This window comes from Myxocyprinus asiaticus, chromosome 42 (genome assembly GCF_019703515.2).
Source record: "Myxocyprinus asiaticus isolate MX2 ecotype Aquarium Trade chromosome 42, UBuf_Myxa_2, whole genome shotgun sequence".
Taxonomy (NCBI): domain Eukaryota; kingdom Metazoa; phylum Chordata; class Actinopteri; order Cypriniformes; family Catostomidae; genus Myxocyprinus; species Myxocyprinus asiaticus.
Window position 1 is genome coordinate 22436958 of NC_059385.1, and position 19015 is coordinate 22455972.

A 19015-nucleotide genomic window follows, 5' to 3' on the forward strand; every position below is an offset into this window, starting at 1 on the left:
TACGCTGCACAGTGAGGACAGCTGAGGCAGAGGGGGACAGAGGGAGTCCATTAGAGGGTGTGCAGGTGTAATTCCCAGAATCCCCTGGAGTCAAGCGTGATATGAGGAGTGTGCCGTCCACTATGACCTTTACACGAGACTTCAGAGACCTAAAATAATCAAACACATATAAATGCATAACATACCCTTTTCTAAAACTGTAAATCTTAATTGAAAATTCATTTTTTCACAAAAGAACTCACTCAATGTGGTAGATGTCTTCCCCTTGTCTTTGCCATACATAAGTCATGTTGGGTGGGTCTGCTTCTGCCTGACACTTCAGCTTGGCATCCTGGGACATGTTGAGAAAAGTGTCCGTTGGAGGAATTATGATCACTGGAGGGCCTGTTTTCAGAGAATAAACGTTATAAGTAATAATACAATAGACTGGTAAATACTTCTGATAAATTCAAGCCTGAATGACATGTCATATATGGATTTCAAGTGAGACTTCCACACTAATGTCTTAGCGAAGGTTGCAAACGCTCCACTAGATGGCAACATTCAATCATAAACACTGATAGCTGAATTTCACAAGACAATGGCATGAACAACACTGTTTATCATTCTTAAAGAAAAAAATAAACTGGTGACAATAAAAATAACTTACCAATGACTTTGAGTTTTGTGAAGTGAGATACATTTCCTTCTTTATTGAAGGCATGACACTGATACTGGCCTGATGTTTCTCTGCTTACAGCATGGAAAGATAGACTTCCATTCATGAACTACAGGATTAAAAATTAGATATGGAGAGTGTGTCAAAGAGAGAGAATGGAAAACAGGAGAGGAAAACTGTATTCTTACTTTGACCCTCTTATGCTATTGTGATGATTAACTGTCTTTTAGCCTTTAGGCTATGTATTGTATATGCAATTATAGTCCTAAAAGTTGACAAAAATAAACTTTTTAAACAGATATACACATTTAAACTTTAAAGGCTTTTTCTTCCAGGAAATTGAACCAAAATTCATACACCAATTCATATCTGATCTATAATATAATGGCATACTTGTGATTTATATGTTGCAATAACTAAATGCTGTTGTCTATATAAAAAAGAAAGGATGGACTTTTTGATATGTTCCACCAAAACTAATTGTTTCAATAGTAAATATGTAAACACAGGAAAGAAAATTGGATTTGACAACTATTTCTTGGGGTTATCAATTACAAAATCAACAGCTGGAGTGATTTTCCCTAAATAGTGCAAAATGCCCACTTTCAGTTTTTTTTGAGGTTTTATTGGCCCTCCGTCTTTAGTCCAGGTTATTGTGGGTCGTGGGTTTCCGCGGGCAGTGCACCTCAGTGTTAGCGGTCTACCCACAAATACTTCCATGACAGGAGGTGGAGTTTCGGTAAACATAGGTGATGCTAGAAATAGACATAGAAATAATGTCATAATCAATCATAATATTTCAATGTATGTTCATACTGGTTTGAGCATGATCAAAATGATATCCTCTATATGAAGAAAAATATATGTATAAGGTGCCCCAAAAAAGTATTTGCACTCTCAAATAAACTTTCTGGATGGCAAAATATCAAACTAAGTGACCCTTTTCATTGCGATTTTTGCAATAACTTTCAACCAACTTTTCCCAAGCTGATTTTTAGTGGATGCATTTAAATCCTAACATGCTTATTTTGAGAAATGTTTTGAGTGAAAATTGTGCATGCATGTGCTAACTTTCTTTAAAATAAATGCAACTCGGTTTGATATTTTGTTACCTAATGCTGTGGCATTCAGAAATATTTAAGTGAGGCTGGAGTGTCCAAATACTTTTTGGGGTCACTGTATAGTTAGAAAACCAAGTCATATCTTTCACATCACATCATAAATTATTATCAAGTCCTTCACTTGATCAGTTAACGGTTGGATTTAGGTAATTTTTACAGTAATTTTCCTGTTACTTTAAACATTGATTTCATGACATTGTTTGTTGTGTTCTTTAGTAAAAGACACAGTTGAGGAGTCCAGCTAGGCCTGCAAGATGCTCTTTGCGCTTGGCGTCCTGTGACTCAAACAATGGAACTGAAAACTGAACCTAGCACAGGCCTCAAATAGCTTCTATAATCTGTGTCTAAGTAACGCTACAGCGATCAGAGAACTGCATTTAAGGTGTGGCGGATAGAGCTTTCTCTCTTTCTAACAGGTGCATGTAAACAGGCTGGGCTATGTATTCAGTTCACTGCATGTTTGTATGAAGCCATGTTTGAGTTGGGGACTGTGGGATGAACAATGGCATTGTGTTACTGATCAGACATCAATTAAAATGTTTTGATGGCTTCGATTCGAGGCAATGTTGATTACTGGTATAATTGCATATTCTTTAAATTAATTATTCAGGCACCATCCACATGGGACAGGGTGAGTCTCACCCGTGATGGAGAGTAGAGTCCAGCTTCCACTGCTTTCAGTCTCATCTGTTGTTTTGTCCAGAGGGAGAATGCGGCACTCATACAAGCCCTCATCCTCCAGGAGAAGCCCACTAACCTGCAGTGATGTGCCCTTGATGAGCGACACTCGACCTGGGCATGATCATGAGAAGGGGAGGGTCAGAGAACCAATACCTCAACAAGTAAAATTACATTGAATTGAATTCAGATATTTTCATTTAAATAAAAGAAAATAGATAATACATGGTACTCATGAGTTGTGATATTTATATGCAGTATCATTATGATGATATAATGATACATCATAATGAAATTATCAGCATCAACAGCTGTGCCCATTTGGCCAAGTAACATTAGTTATAGGTTCCCCATTGTGTCATTTCCGCAATATACAGACAGCTTTGTCCTTGTATATGACAAATATTTTGTTTTCAAATACTTTTTGTGGAATTTTTTGTAAATATTGTGTAAAATAAGTGCTAATTTAATTTAAACAATCAGTATTGGTCAGTGTAGAGCCGAGGAGGGCGGGGCCGGGCTGGAATGACGCACACCCGGTCCCCAATCAGCCTGATGGGGCGCGCGAGGGATAAAGGCGGCCGGGGACGACAGTTCGAGAAAGAGAGAATTACAGGCAGCTGTACTGTGTGTTTATGGTTGTGTGTTTTTGTTTAAGTTGTTTATTAAATTATTATTTAAGTTGTCAAGCCGGTTCTCACCTCCTCCTTTCCACTGAACCCCCTTACAGTCACTTACAGTGTTGGGTAGATTACTGATTACAAACTGCACAACAAAAAATGTAATCAGTAATGTAACATTTTTAATTATACTTTTAAGGTTGAAATCAGATTATTTTGAACTTCTTATTGCATGTTTTGATGACCAACTTAAGTGTATTTAGTGCCAATTTGCACTCCTTATACATTAGCAAACATGAAATCAAAAAAACAATTTGGGTTCAAAAATACATAACAATTCACAAAACAATTACATGAATAAACCTCTTGTATGATGAACATGTTTTAAATTACTGAGTTCAAAGTCATTTTGACGGATTAAATAAAAAAATATATTGTGGTGTAACTGTTCAAAAAGGATAAAAAAAATAAAGCGTTATGCATCCATACTTTTATCCAAAGTGTTTATTAGCACACTTATTTCAAGGACAGTCCGTGTTGTGTAACCTAGGGTTAAATGTCTTCCTCAGGTGAATAATATTGATAGTTCATGGATTGCATCTTGCTGGATTTTAACCTACAACTTTGGTTACCAGCCCAGATCTTTAAGCACAACACTATGTTTCACACAAAAACACCTACGCTGCACAGTGAGGACAGCTGAGGCAGAGGGGGACAGAGGGAGTCCATTAGAGGGTGTGCAGGTGTAATTCCCGGAATCCCCTGGAGTCAAGCGTGATATGAGGAGTGTGCCATCCACTATGACCTTTTATTTCTTAAAAATATATTTAAAAAAATTTATATTAAAATTTGTTTGGAAACTTTTTTGAAATTAATAATTATTTTGTGCACTCTCACATGTATTTAATGTGCAAGGGAAGTATTTTAATACCTTTTACTTGATCAGTGCACCACATGACATTTGTTAAAATAATTAAATATTTTATTGTTTTTTGTAGAAAATGCTATAAATGTTTTTCAAAAAATAAAATGAAACCAACATGGACGCAAAGATTACATTTCGGCACATTACATTCGACTGACTTTAACCTAGATTTTCAAAAGATTTTCATTTCTATCACTTCGGACGACCATATTTGTCAATGACCCATTAATAATGTAATCCATATGTAATCAGGTAATCCATAAAGAGTAACTTTAATCTTTTAACAAACATTTAAAAATATTATGTAATTTAACTACAATTTGACTTCTGTAGTCTGGTTATGTAATCCAGATTACATATTGTTCATTACTACCAACACTGACCAGTAATTACGAAAATATTAGTAGATAGTACTAAGATAGTAGTATAGTGAATACACAATTTATTTCAATAACTCAACGAGCTAATTTAATTTATTTATTTAAATAAAATAAAAAACTATTTGGAACTATATGAAAATGTAAAATATACATGGCACTCATGAAAAAGTGCATATTTGTCAAATATCCAATTTATTTCAATAGCTTAACAAGCAAATGTAAAAGTTGCATTTCATTTTTATTTGTAAATTTAAATGTTGAATTTAAATTGAATTATTTAAAAAAAAATATAACAAAAACAAAAAAGGACACTTGTTGCAGACTGAATATTTTAAGTATCAAATATATACAATACAATTTATTTTGGTCATTCAGTATGCACTTAGTCTGACTGTTTAGTCTAGATCTTTTTAGCTCTTGAAACTCTATCTCTCAGTTGCCAGGTGACTGCACCCTTTGGCATGGTGTTTGCTGACTCACCCCTCCCTGCTCTTTCTTCTCTCTCTCTCTCCCTCTCTCTTTATCTCACACTCATTCAGTGAAACAACCTTTTCAAAGACTTTTTTGTTTCTGTAGCCATTTAAAGAGTCCAGCGGTGGAAGTCTTTACCACAAGAGCCACAGCAAAGATCAAATTGACTCGAATTGAGAATCCATCATACACAAACATGTGTGGCCGATATGTGGCATATAGCTACATGTGTTTATTTAAATGGGTGGTGACAGCAATCATTAACTGGGATCCCAAGAGGAGATGAGTGACTACGGAAACACAGTCTGAGATAACAGCTGAAAGCATCACAGTCCATTCACCCCTGTTTATTTTACCCATGTGGAAGCCAGAGGTCAGGAAAAAAAGGGACATGGACACGATCCCATGGGATTTGGGCCATACAATGTCTTCCTGTCCAACCCAAACACACAGGGTATAAGCCGGCACTAAAATGTTGCCATGGTACCTGCTGCCAGTGGTGTGGATTTGAATTTAGTTGCTGTGGTGACATAGATTAAAATCAGTTCGGGGGTGGAGTTTAAGTGGAGGTTGAACTCTCGAATTACTCGACACTCCTGAACACAGCTAAGGAAAAGTAGGCTGTTATGTATGACATATAGTCATTTGAGTCTAAAAGTCCATATATTTATAGGGAAGAAACTACATATGAAATCTCTTAAATATCTCAATTGTTTCTTCTAGATAACAGCAAATTGAGACTTTTGCTGCAGTTCTGATTTCCAGATTTTTAGCTCTATACTCAATGTCAACTGTCTCATTTATTTCTATTTTTCAAAAATACATTTAAAATAAAGTTGATACAGTAACATTTTAAAATAGGGTTGCATACATTATCATAAAGTTTATAATTAAGTGATGTATGTCAGTTTATGTTAGTTTATAATGCATTAACTACTGTTTAAGCATACAGCTTTTAATGTTAAAAATCTATTAGTGTATGTCGTAGTAGACATTAACCAATATTAATAAATGCTGTAAAAGGATTGTGCATTGTTTGTTCATCTTAACTATTGCGTGTAAGTTAAGTTCTAAGTTAAATACAACTTAAGCTCAATTGAGATAAATAGCATAATGTTGATTACCACAAAAATAAATCTGGACTCATCCCTCTTTTCTTAAAAAAAAAAAAGCAAAGATCAAGGTTACCATGAGGCACTTACAATTAAAGTGAATAGGGCCAATTTATGGAGGGTTTTAAGGCAGAAATGTGATTTTTTTTAAAGCATTTCTTTTCAATTACTCTGTTAAAAAAAATGAAATGTATTATTTTAACTGTACAGTTGTATAAATTGTCATTTTTTGTGTGATTACAGGGTTTACAGCGTTACTTCGTCATGGCAATCAAGTTGTAAAATTGGATATAACTTTACACAGAAAGGTTAGTAAGTGATTTATCGCACTAAAATCATGTTAACATGCATATTGTTTACATCTTGTGGCTATAATTTTGAAACATTGAGTATTTTATTATTAACGGATTGGCCCCACTAACTTCCATTGTAAGTGCCTCACTGTTACCCAGATTTTTGCTTTTTTTAAAGAAAAGGAGGCACGAGTCAAAATAAATTTTTGTGGTAATCAACATTATGCCACAAATGCTGTCGACCTGCATTGAATTTGGAATACTCCCTTAATGTTAGCATATATACAACCTAGTCTTACCGATAATACTTCCATGAAACATAACTGAAAGCTCCATTAAGTCACCTCATCTCTGAAAGAGCAACCTGAGCAATACCAGTTTTCTCTGGGTCTGAATATAAGTAGACTAACCCTAGAGGGCACAGAGTGTTTGCCTATTTATAAATGATAAAGGAAGGTTTGGGAAAATATCTACTAACAACCATCCATAGTTATTCTAATGTGTTAATGCATAAAAAACATGATGTGTGTTCACCTGTATCCTGGTCCAGCAAAGATTTATTTCATGTTTTCACAAGCACACACTGACTCAGTTCATTTGTTTACTTATGAGTGACTAACCATGTCTCACTGAGCAAATCCCGGTCGTACAAACAGATGCTCACTCCGTTGCTTAGTCAACAGCAAGTTAAATCTCCGGAGAATCTAATTTTAGGCTCCTTAAAATATGAACTTGAATTGACAAATACTGTCAATTGTATCCAATATAAATCTATAATATAGATTGTTACAGACTCTCTTTAGCAAAAGTTAGATGAGATTTATTTTACAATTGGTAAATCATGTTTAAAGTCAGCATTAAAAACAAATAGTTCTGACTCTAAACTATGATTGGATGAGCCATGTTTAAATCTGTTATAAAATGATAATAAACACACCTGTGCACATACATTCCATATAAGTGCACCAAGATCATACATATTCTTCAGATTATTATTAATAAATGCAAAACATTAGTATCTTTTATCAAACATTATCAGACAGTGCATTTACACACTCAATCTTACATTATAATTAATAACCTGAAAACATATAAGGTCATGTAAATGGCTGAATCAGTTTTATTTTTTTGCAGAAAGATAATTAACTATTTACAAAAAAAGATCAGCACACTTTTGTAAGCTGGCCCTACACTAGTCGATTATTCCAGTGATTTTCAGGTGTGAGCTTCATTAACATGATCGCATTCCAGGTGGAGAGAGATGAAGCACGCATTAGCGTATGCCAGCTGGAGGTCACTTGACAGCCTGAACTACCTGCTGAGTTAATGGCTTCAAAAACTGAAAAAGCACATCAGGCTTGCTTGAAAAAATTATTCTGTCACTGCTCTTTTGTTCTCGACAAGTGACCAATGAGCTTCTTCTTTTACTGAAGAACTGACAAGACGTCAAGCTGATCTGAACATTTTAATCATACTCAGCTGCATATCGTCACAAACACTGATTGTGATTCTATCACCAAGTCTTTTTCCTGCCTTTTTTTAATGACATCAGAGAATGGAGCCACAACAGTTTTTATTAAACACAATTTATTTATTCACTGAAAACTGCATATGGATAAACGCGTTCAATGACAAACCTCGAAGGGATAAATACACAATCACGCACTTTCACAAGGTAAAGTTATCTCCATAAATTGCCTCCTAAGAGCGATTTTTTGATAGTTAGCAGTGCATGTAAACACTCATTGGTGTCTTTGCATTTACCATTAGTAAAATCACTGTAATGCACAGCCTCTCTTGGCTTATTGCTTTAACTCCATCACACAAAGTTATTAAAAGAAATCAATCACTTTGAGGAATATACTTGAGGGATGAATTGCAATATGGTTATTTCAAGTAACACCCAAGTCACCACTTCCACTCTTCTAAATTTAAGGCTAGTGATTATATGTCTGCACTTCAGATTGTATTCTATGAATCCAATGACTTGAGGCTATGAAACCTAACATCTATCCTCTCTCTTTTGTATCCCAGAGACATTATGTCACATCTTGGTATAGGTTTCCCAAGTAGGGACTCTCCAATTTCAATTCAGGAAATCGAGGGTCAGGTTTCACTTCAAATTCGTCATCAGTATTCTTGTTATTGTGCTTCAAGACACTGTTATCTTTTAAAATTTAAATCATGATGGGCTGCTGGGAGGCTGATTGGTTTGATCAGATGAATGCCGGTTTTCGCTGAATGGAGTTTTTAAATGGAGGGGTGGTCATTTGGAATTATAGGGCATCACAAAAAAGTATTCAGCTGTCGATGTTCTTCAACAGAACACTGCAGAAATCAGTATTTTTGTTGAACAAATTTTTTATATTGATATGACTATTTTTTTAAAATATTAAAACATCATAAAAACTAGATAAATTAGAGGCAAAATTGTTAAAGATAATAAGACTTAATTTTAAGTCTTAATACTTTTTTCTCCTTGTTTTAAAGATAGATTTAACTAAATTTCACCCAATTTTCACCTCACTAAGATTTATGTTTAAAACAAGAAAGAAAAAAAATTGCCAAATGGGGTAAATAAATATACACTCGAAATAATTATTTTAAGATTTGCACATTTAAATTTCATAACAAAATTCCTTTGAATTGAACTGAGTAATATTTAATAAAATATAAAAAACTAAATATTTTAAGTTTTATAAATTTAATTTTGTTAAACATTAGGCTACACAATTCAGTTTGATTGAATTTTGTTATGAAACTGAAATGCATAAACCTTAAAAATAGACTTCAATATTTTTTGAGTGTAAAAACAGGTTTTAATATCCTATGCAATTTTGCTTCTCAAGTAAATGTATCTTGTTTTAATGATGTTTTGATATTTTACTGAAAAACAAGACATAAATACTGATTTAGAAAAAGATGATTGGCAAATTGATTGGCATCTGTTCTACTGTGCTATACTGCCAATGTCCAATCTATCTGAAGTTCTACTAAAGCGTCGTCTCAAATTTAGCATTAGCAAATTAGCAAATTTCTCTGATCTGGTTACAATATACCACCATGCACCTGTAACATGAATGTGCTTTCAATTATGTAAGGTTTAACAGTCTTCGCATCTTATATCTCACACCATAGTGAATTAACATGACTATGAGCTCCACAATGGATACATTAGACACAAACACTGTAGCCTGAGGGGATGAAATTCACACCAAGCTCACCCTTCACCTCTTCCCACGGTGCACCTGACCCCCCCTAACCCTGTCACTGCAGTTTGAGACAACCAGGTATTAACTAAACAAAAAGTCCCGGCTTTACACCTTTTGTTTTCTTCTTTGTTTCACATCACATAGGGCGACAGTTATGACACCCTCTAACCTTTCTGCTGCTATTGGTGTGCTCCTGGTTAACATAAGGCCATTCTATTCCTCTTTTCTCAAGGAAAAGAAATGCTAAACCCTTGAACAAATGTGAGTTAAATCAATATTCAGTGGCATTCAGTCTCATAAGAACTAGAAAACACACACACAAAACTGGTTTGGCCCCATTATCAACCAAACCTTAAATATGAAGTGTGTACATTTTTCAGTGTTAAAATGGTTTCTACAAACCCAGATTAATATGCAGAGACAACTGTCCATAAGTAAGCCATTGTAGATTGATCCCCCTGAAAAGTGTAAACACTGTGGCTCTGTAACGCTAAACATCGCTTTGTTTGAGTATCCTGAGCAGCTCAACACAGCAACATTGACTCAACCAATGGTGTGAGTTTGTCCAATGCAGAAGGGGGGAGTGTTCAGGAAACCCATTTGAAATGATCACTACTTCTGCAATACTGTTTAATGGCAATAGTGGCATAGAAACTGCAGACTTCAACTTCAACTCAAGCATTTGCTTATAAACCATTGCTTGTTGCATGAATAAATTAATTAGCTTTTAAAGCATTGCTTGCTGCACTGATATAAATTTGAACTGTTATGAGTTATTGCTGATTCCCAGTAAGAAGATTCCATCGTCCTGGCAACTTCACCACATACAAGTGCAGCACAGTCTTCCAGAATTTGTTTAATTGCAAAGGGACGCACTGCGGTCATGCATAAACTGTACGGCTGAAACTGTCTTCAAATTGCTGCCTTTGAGGTGAGGACTCGTCCATGCACAGAAACTTTAACACAGGAGCCTGTTTCTTTCTATTTCAAAGCCATTGTGTTTTAAAGGACAGAGGTGAAAAAAAAGGAATTTTCAGGCTATTCAAAGCATCTTTTGCCCATAGACACCCTTTGTATTCCAGCTCCCAAACAGACAATAGGGATTTCTGCAATGAGAGGGGGAGAAACTAGCAGGTCTCACAGCACACAAAAGAGCACAGTTACTGTAAGCTGAGAAATGCAATGAACAAATTAAGAAGGAGGTGGGAGATACTGCATTGTGAAGAGGGGGGGTACTAAAATAAAAGTTTAAGAACCTGTCACTGAAAACCCCATTTTATTTGACCACTAATATTAATGGGGACATGTCCCCTTCAGCTTCTATGGTGGTTACGGCCCTAGTAGCGTTGACTAGTTGAATTATTTAAAATGGTGCATATTTGAATGTATTTTAAGTCTGAGAAAGAGCTGGATGCAAGGTAAGCACTGACCTGTGACCAGTCAACAAGTCAACGACTTGCATAAGTCCTAGTTACAATATTTTCTCAGCATTGAGGAACTCACCATCATAGTTGGGATGCACACGAGGGTCATGCACTCCAAATTGGATGAGGATGGCGATATCATAGTCCTGACGCACCCACTCTATGACATGCTGTGGGACTGAACTGCCTTGGTCAGGGGTTGGTAAACTGCAAGTCAACACAGCAGTGTCCCCTTTCTTGGCACGGACAACAGCCTCATCTGCATTTGTTAGATCTGAGGTAATAAGAAAACAAACCTGAAAAAGCAAAACTGCATAGTTCACAAATAACATGGATGTTCTCAACCTCATATTTGAATATGTGCAAACATGAATGAGATTGGAAAGCTGCATCAGAAGGTAACATTTTCAGTGAATAATTACTTAAATTTTGATTTGTTCCTCACCCAAAGCATTTGTAGAGCTTCAGAAGATTTAGCATTTAGTGCATGAGTCATATGGGCTAATTTTATGGTGGTTTTATAGTATTTTTTTGCCCTTTTTGGGGTTTGTGACCCCTGGTCACTGCATGCTTTCATTGTATGGAAAGAAAAGCGTGAACATACTGCTATATTTCTCCTTTTGTGTTCCACTGAAGAAAGAAAGTCATGCAGGTTTGGAACAACACAAAGGTGAGTAAATGATAACAGAGCCTTCATTTTTGGGTGAACTAGTCCTCCAGTGTGATGTATGTGCCTTCGCATGCATGTGTCAATTGTTAAAATAGGCTACTGTCAAATACTCACTGAATAGGCACAAGGCTGCAACAATAATGACTTCCAACAGAGGAAGGATCTTCAGTGTCATGATGGGCATTCATACAGTCTCACATATAACCTGCAGGACATCAAACATCAAGATCAAAACAACAGGCAGACAATCCATTGAAAAAAAAAAAACCTTTACAAAACGTCCAACCTCAGTGGCTGATATTAGCTGAATCATTTGAATTGTCACAAACACTTCCCCAAACTCCTTTGGGGTTTTTTCTGTTTCTGTAATCTCTCAACACAAAGTGGGATTATGGGATTTTATGGATGTACTGTACCTCATATGTACACAGAAATCTCAACAAAAAATCTTGATTGAACTCACTCATGTATAAATTTAGTGGTTAAGAACTTTAATGCACATAGAAAGGAGGGTTGGAAAATTAGCTCCATAAGCTGCAATGCGTCAAAGGGGTTAAAGTATGGTCTGGCACGTGATGCATTCAGATTGAGGTTGAAAGGTCCAGATGGATGGATGGATGGATGTTATAGTAGTTTATACATATGTTTAGGGAAAATGTATATTATAGGTGCTGTAACCATTTTTCCACCATTTCACCATTTTAGTTACACTTTTTTATTGCAGTTAAATAGTCTTGTGCCATGACAAATACATTATTAAAAGTGCCAAAAATTGATGTAGCCTCTCAGTTAATTTGAGGTATTAAAAAAAAATGCATGTATGAAAATAATACAAGAATTAGAATAAAAAAAATTTTTTTAAAAAAAAATGTGTTTAAAGTAGCTTTTAGATGAATTCTAGAAATGAATTATAAAACAACTCTTTAGATTAATTATGTTTCCAAACCTTTTTTGTTATATGTACCACCACAGCCCCATCAGTAAGAACCCCTAAATCAACGCCAAACCAGAAATACTGTATGTTCCTTTAAGTCATATTAAACTAGATATCATTCATCATTATAGAGAGTATTAGTTAAGTCACTTTTAAAGAAAAAACAATTGATAATGTGGGTGAAAAACACTAAGCAGAACATATTTTAGCTATGAGTTTGTGACGAGGAGGAGGGCGTGGATCATCACGGCCGGTGCTGAATCAGCCGATCAGCGGTAGAGTGAGATAAATGGGATCCGGAGGCGCCAGTTCGAGAGTGAGAGAGAGACGCACGCGGCCACGATGCATGTGTGTCTGTGTTTGTTTATGTTTGTTTTAAGTTAAGTCTGACATTAAAACTTTATGTTTACTGTTCAGCCAGTTCCCGCCTCCTCCTTGCCTGTCCTTTATCTGTTACAGTGGTGCAGAAGCCCGGGAGGGAGGAGGGATGCGCTTTCGCAGAGTCCTCACTGTTGCCATCCACCAGGGAATCACTGGCGTCTGCCGTGGGAGGAGCGAGCTGGCGTCCACCATAGGGCGGAGGAGCGGTTGAGGACCGGGCGACAGCGTGTCCGGGAGCCAGAGAGCAAGTTCTTCTCTCTCTCTCCTCTCTTTCTCTGTGTCTCCGCTCGCCCTTTTCCTCTCCACGCCTCCCCTCGTCTCTCCCCCAGGTTCACAGGCAGTGGGGTGGACAGCCAGCTGACAGAACGGCCGGAAGGGCAGTGTCTCCCCTCCAGAGATGGGGGGGTGGGGTGGGGGGGGTAGTTGGTCAGACCGGTGGCCTGAATCGGGCGGGGGAGGAGTGTGACGAGGAGGAGGGTGTGGCCGGGCCATGATGATGCACGGCTGGCGCTGAATCAGCGGGAGAGAAAGATAAAGGGGAGCCGGAGGCACCAGTTCACGCGAGAGAGAGAGAGAGACCCACGCGGCAGCGTTGCTTGTGTATCTGTGTTTGTTTATGTTTGTTTTAAGTTAAGTTTGACATTAAAACTTTATGTCTACTGTTCAGCCAGTTCCCGCCTCCTTGCCCATCCTTGAACTGTTAGAGTTACATCCAAAAATTGTATAATGCTTGCACATTCCACATATTATTTTGATTATTTTACATAGTTATTTTAATCCATTGACATCTCTACTTTTATGTCAAATTTCAGTTTAATACATTTAATAAAGTAAGGGAGTACAAGCTGTACAGGTGAGGGAGTACAGGAAGTTGTGAGATGCATGTTTAAATATCCAGCGCCCTCTATGAACTAAGACATTTACCCCAGACAAATAGAAGTCATAGAGTTATCATTCTGCAGTCCTTAGTAAATCATTAACACATCAGGAAGCATTGTATGTAATCAGTATGTGAACATTAGATCTATTCTGGACTGTTGCCACATTGATTAAACAGTGTTGCTGTAAATACTAAAGTGTGTGGCAATTTGTGAGAAGGGCAAATCTAACGAGAAGCCAATGCTCCACTTAGCTCTTCAACTGCACACCCTGAGCCTGCATTATGCATCAGCCCACAATGCAAACACTTGCTCATTAACACCCGAGCAATAAGGGTGAGAGCTATTCTTAAAGACTCCTAAAAGGGGTCTCAAGACAATCCCACAGGTCACAAGTTTCTCACCATGCATTCGGCTCACAGTCTGTTTGCTTTGTTTTCATCTTGAGTGATCCAGGAAACAATTTGTGTTGTGATCCAAAAATCTAAGGAACTTGAGTAATTTGTTAGTACTGTACTTTTTTATATTTACATGGCGTGTAAGAAGTTTTAAAAATACATTAAATCAGCTCTGTAGTATGCTTATAAACCGGTTTCCCCTTGACAAAAGCTGGTGGGTATGCTCACTGCTACTGTTTGCTGCCCGTAATGAGTTGACATCACCATCCCAGCAAGACCAAAGTCCCACATAAATTACAAAGCAAACAAAAGCTGTCTTTCAGATTTACTGTCGTAGTTTCAGTTAGTGACAGTAAAATTCAATTTATTAACCTTCAGGGGCAAGGGTTAGAGTATTTGACCATTTCAATTAGCATCTAACAAGGCAGCAAGCATTTACTTGTACACTCTTTTCTCTCTGTCAGGACTGTAACCATCAGACATATTCACCACAGGGTGTAATCACCAGACATATTCAGGTTAGTGGTTGACTGATATGGGTTTTCAATGTTTGATCATTACAATTTTACTTTTGATATATGAGGTAAAAGCCTTGCTTCGGTGACACCAAACTAAACTTGTAAGGTGAGGAAATGGCAACATGATCACACGGGAAATTGACATGTTGTCACCGAATGTTCCAGTGCCCTGAGATCCCCCTGTTCTTCTGAGTTATGTTGCACAATCAGCCTCAGAAACGTGGGTTCTGGTCCCAAAGAAACCAGAAAGTAATTGCATTCATACAGTATAATCATTGATGAGCGTTATTTGAAAGTTGCATTTTCCCTCTATAAGCGTACATATTTCCTCCACTGACAGTTACGTTTAGGGTTGGGGTTTGGGTTAGGGCAAATGGTTAATAAAAGATACATTCCTGTTGACGGTATTACATTATTTTTAGAACTAAAATATAACTCACTTTTGGCACCACTCTGTGGACATTTCACCCAGACACTGGAGCACAGATATGTTTAACAACAATTCCAGCTATGGCCACTGGGGGCAGTGATTTGAATTTCAGTTAGCATAGACCGATTTCAGCTGAAGACCTTTTGACCTACTGTCACAGAATTCATTGTGAGATCAGTTTGGGAATGGGTCCATATTGAAGTTAATGCTATAATTCTAATTCAAGCCATTGAGAGAATTTTATTCACAACACTAATTCATTCCTTCATTCATTCTTGGGTTTAACAAAGGACTAAATTAAATTAATGTCCACAAATCTGGCTGTGTTGAAAAGGAACTGACCCAAATTGAGCGTGAAAGCTAAATATAGGCTAGATCAATCATTAAAAGCTTATGGTTTAAGTTTAATTCACAAGGATCACCAGTCATTTAATTATTCATATTTGATCTGTTCTGCATCCAGACCAGACCAATGTTGAGTTAACAATGATGACAAAGTAACTCAAGATTTAAACTGAGCTAGCTGACTTTATAAAATCTAACATATCAAATAATAAAGGAGTGTTAGATTTACATAGCAACAAGCCAATTTTTTTTATGTGTGTGAATCATTTTGTAGTCAATTAAATGAGGACAAATAAAGACCAAAAAACCTGACATGGAGGATGCTTCTCTCACCTAACTTAGTCACTTATTGATCAGATTCAATCATATTGCTAAAAAACACACAAGTTGACCAATAAATACCCTTTTTAAGATGTGATTAAGCCATCAAGTTTGAACAACAAAGGAAACACAAAGGACGAAGCAAAGAAGACCAACGTTAACACCTGCATGTTTTTTTCACACAAGGAACCTTCAACCGTTCTCACTATAGTAACAGAGCTATCTACTTGTTTAAACCATAAACACAGTAGTCACCCCATAGTGAGAAAGCTAGTGTTACTTGCTAAAGGCATTTGTTGACTAGAACAAATAAACAGACCAATCAGTGGTAGCAGCTGGCCACAAAAACTATTACAAGGCTCTGAGAAGATTCCCTGCTGACGTGACCATGGATACACCAAAGCTGAATGGATTTAATCAGCGAAATGCACTAACAATTGATTTGTAGAGGTCACATTTACCTTATTTTACAGAGAAGGCAACAATACCATTGATGAACAGATGATATAGCCAGATGTGCACTTTAAAAATTCTACACACTCATTGCAGAATGATAATATGGATGGATTGCTGGCTCCATTATGCTGATTCTATATATTACTAAATGAACCAGTTTAAAAATGCTTAACAGCTCAGAAATTAAATGAGATCACTGTTTGTCACATGATTAAATATTTTATGTGAAACCAAAAGTTGACCATGAATTTGTGAGCCTTCACCTATATGCAAATTCCTGACATGGCAAGGAGCAAACTCAAACACAGTGTTTACACAGTGACAGAGAGAAGGATGAACACATTCTTAAAGTGTCACATTCTCAATGAACGTCCCCTTGCATTTCAGTTACCCATGAAAACATATGCAATTTGTTGCATTCTTTAAGAGACATATTGAATAGGCCACTGGTTGTCAACTGGTTTTGCTTCAGGATCCAGATTTAACATGACCACAAGTGGCGATCCAACACGATACTAAAATTGTTCATTTGACAAAGTTGAATCTCAGTGTTTTCATGCTCTCGGAAACCAATAATTAATTGCACAAATTAAAAACACTAATTTGGCTACATTCTATCAAGTAACAGATGAATTTCCACCAAAACACTGATTAGAAAGGAAGGCCATTGATCTTCTCTACAAAAGACATGGGAAGTGCCACTGCCTATTAAAAGTTGATAAGCCTATTTATTTTGCTTTCCTAATAATGCAGACATATTAATTTAGTTGCAATTCATTATTTGCATTCAGCATTATTTTTCCCTACAATCTGAGATTCTATCAGACCCTATCACTCAATTTTTGCAACTCACCAACTGAGATTTGGGATTACCATGTTAAAACAATTTAACAACACTGCCTTTGCGGGTGCCATGTACATGTGTATAAAGTGCATTAATCCATACAGGTACATTGCATCACACTGTGGTGGGGTCAGACAGTCAGTTATCTGTTTAATCCAGCATAATCTGGCTGCAGTGAAAGTAATGGAGTCAAAACAAACAAACAAAAAACAAAACGTGATGGGTTAATCTCACTGTAAATAAGAGTGAGAACTTCAGAAAACGTTGTCTAGAGCAGTCTCTATGTACTAGCACTGCATGTGACCTGCACTGAGTCTACACGTGAGTCACTGGGCACACATTCCACAAAAAAAGGAAAATTCATTGTCACAAACATTGTTTGCACTCAATAAGGATTGTTTGCACTAAATTAGGTGAGTTTGAATAAACTTTAAAGACCGTACAACAAGAATTAAAACACAAGTAAAAAAAAAAGCAATCAAATGTTGAAATGCATTACATTTTGGTTGCACTAGACAAACAGGCCACAAAATCTGAGGTCATGATCTATGATAACCCATACTGTTTTTTATTTTTATTATTATTATTTTGTTGTTGTTTTTTGACGCTGAATATAAATTGCATCATAGTGCACCCATTTAAAACATGTCCTCATCCTCTCCTCTCCCCCCCCCCAAAAAAAAACCTTTTAATTCCTCCAGCTTTGCCGCCACTGAGAGTCAAATATTAAATAAATCCACCACCTTTCAAACACACACAACATTTTGCCATAATCTACTTTGGCACATTAGAGCCAAACGACCACAGTGGTGACGTCCAACTTAAGTTAAAATAAATAAACAAATAAAATGCTGTTTTGGTGAATGGACCTGATTCCTCTAGTGTGTTAGATAAACGATATAGAAGAATAGATCTAGTTACGATAGACAGACAGACAGACAGACAGATTCATTTTAAATAGACTTAAAAGTAGTCTATTTAATGAGATCTTGTCAGAGTAAACTCTATTGCTTGTACTCACCTGTATCATTTCATTTATCGGCTGTAGTCAGCAGCGTTGTTTTGCGTCGTTAGAATAATTCCAAAAGTAAGTATATTACTCATTCAGTGTTATTTCGATACCAAAAGCAATTCTCATTGACAACTTCAGAAACTTTCCCAAAAATCAATCATTTTTCCTCAAATCGTTGTGCCCGTGGCGAGGAAAAGCCAAGGGCAAAACTTAGTCTATTGCAGGTTTGACATCATCGCACCCCTCGCGCTCAGTTCACTCCTCCCTGCTTCCTTCATCTGTCGCTGTCTCCAAACCGATGCAAACACGGGCGCGCATGCGCAGAGAGCGCACACGGCGCAACAAACTGACCTGTGCACAAATATATACATTAGTAAACTGATAATTAACAAGTCCGGAAAAACACAACTCCAAGTTTTTACGACAACGGAAACTGTTCTTTTTAAACAGTTAATATGTTTAAAGCTTTACAAAAACAGTTAATACTGAGCACAGAAATAAAGGTAGGCATATGTTGTTAAGAGGCTTTGTACATGCAAAACAAACCCCGTGCTACATTAAGACAGGCAAGTGGCAGCTAACTTTGACCTCATAATTCAAAGGCGTGTCTAATGTGTATTTTGTACTTTGATCAAGATTCCGATATTGTTTGTCATGGGCACAAGTGAACCACTCCTTTGATAACAAGTACAAAAGAAAACTAATAAATGAGAAACAATGTGATAATGATTTGCCATGAGTGTGTTGGTTCTTTAATTGTGGTTCGGGCTATATTTCTAAGACACGCTCTAATTTCTACTGTACAATCCTAATAGGCTATCATACAATCTTCTTTTGAATAATAATTATAATAATAGGCAATGTCAGCTATCTCTGCTTATTCAGATATTTTAATCTCCTCCGACTAGACGAGTTTTTACTGGTACTCAGCCTC

General features: G+C 36.7%; 1 protein-coding gene across 2 annotated transcripts in view; it reads right to left on the reverse strand.

Annotated features, from left to right (window-relative positions):
• Positions 1 to 18347, reverse strand: part of LOC127432730 (protein turtle homolog A-like) — a 37694-nt gene extending 19347 nt beyond the window's left edge. For both annotated transcript variants that reach the window (XM_051684099.1, XM_051684100.1), the window contains exons 1-8: positions 18091 to 18347; positions 11679 to 11769; positions 10974 to 11168; positions 2422 to 2571; positions 1262 to 1413; positions 650 to 767; positions 243 to 384; positions 4 to 149 (exon numbers count right to left, since the gene is read on the reverse strand). In XM_051684099.1, the coding sequence (XP_051540059.1) occupies positions 4 to 149; positions 243 to 384; positions 650 to 767; positions 1262 to 1413; positions 2422 to 2571; positions 10974 to 11168; positions 11679 to 11748 (973 nt within the window). In that variant the 5' untranslated portion in view covers positions 11749 to 11769; positions 18091 to 18347. The remainder of the gene's footprint in view (positions 1 to 3; positions 150 to 242; positions 385 to 649; positions 768 to 1261; positions 1414 to 2421; positions 2572 to 10973; positions 11169 to 11678; positions 11770 to 18090) is intronic.
• Positions 18348 to 19015: the final 668 nt, after the last annotated feature.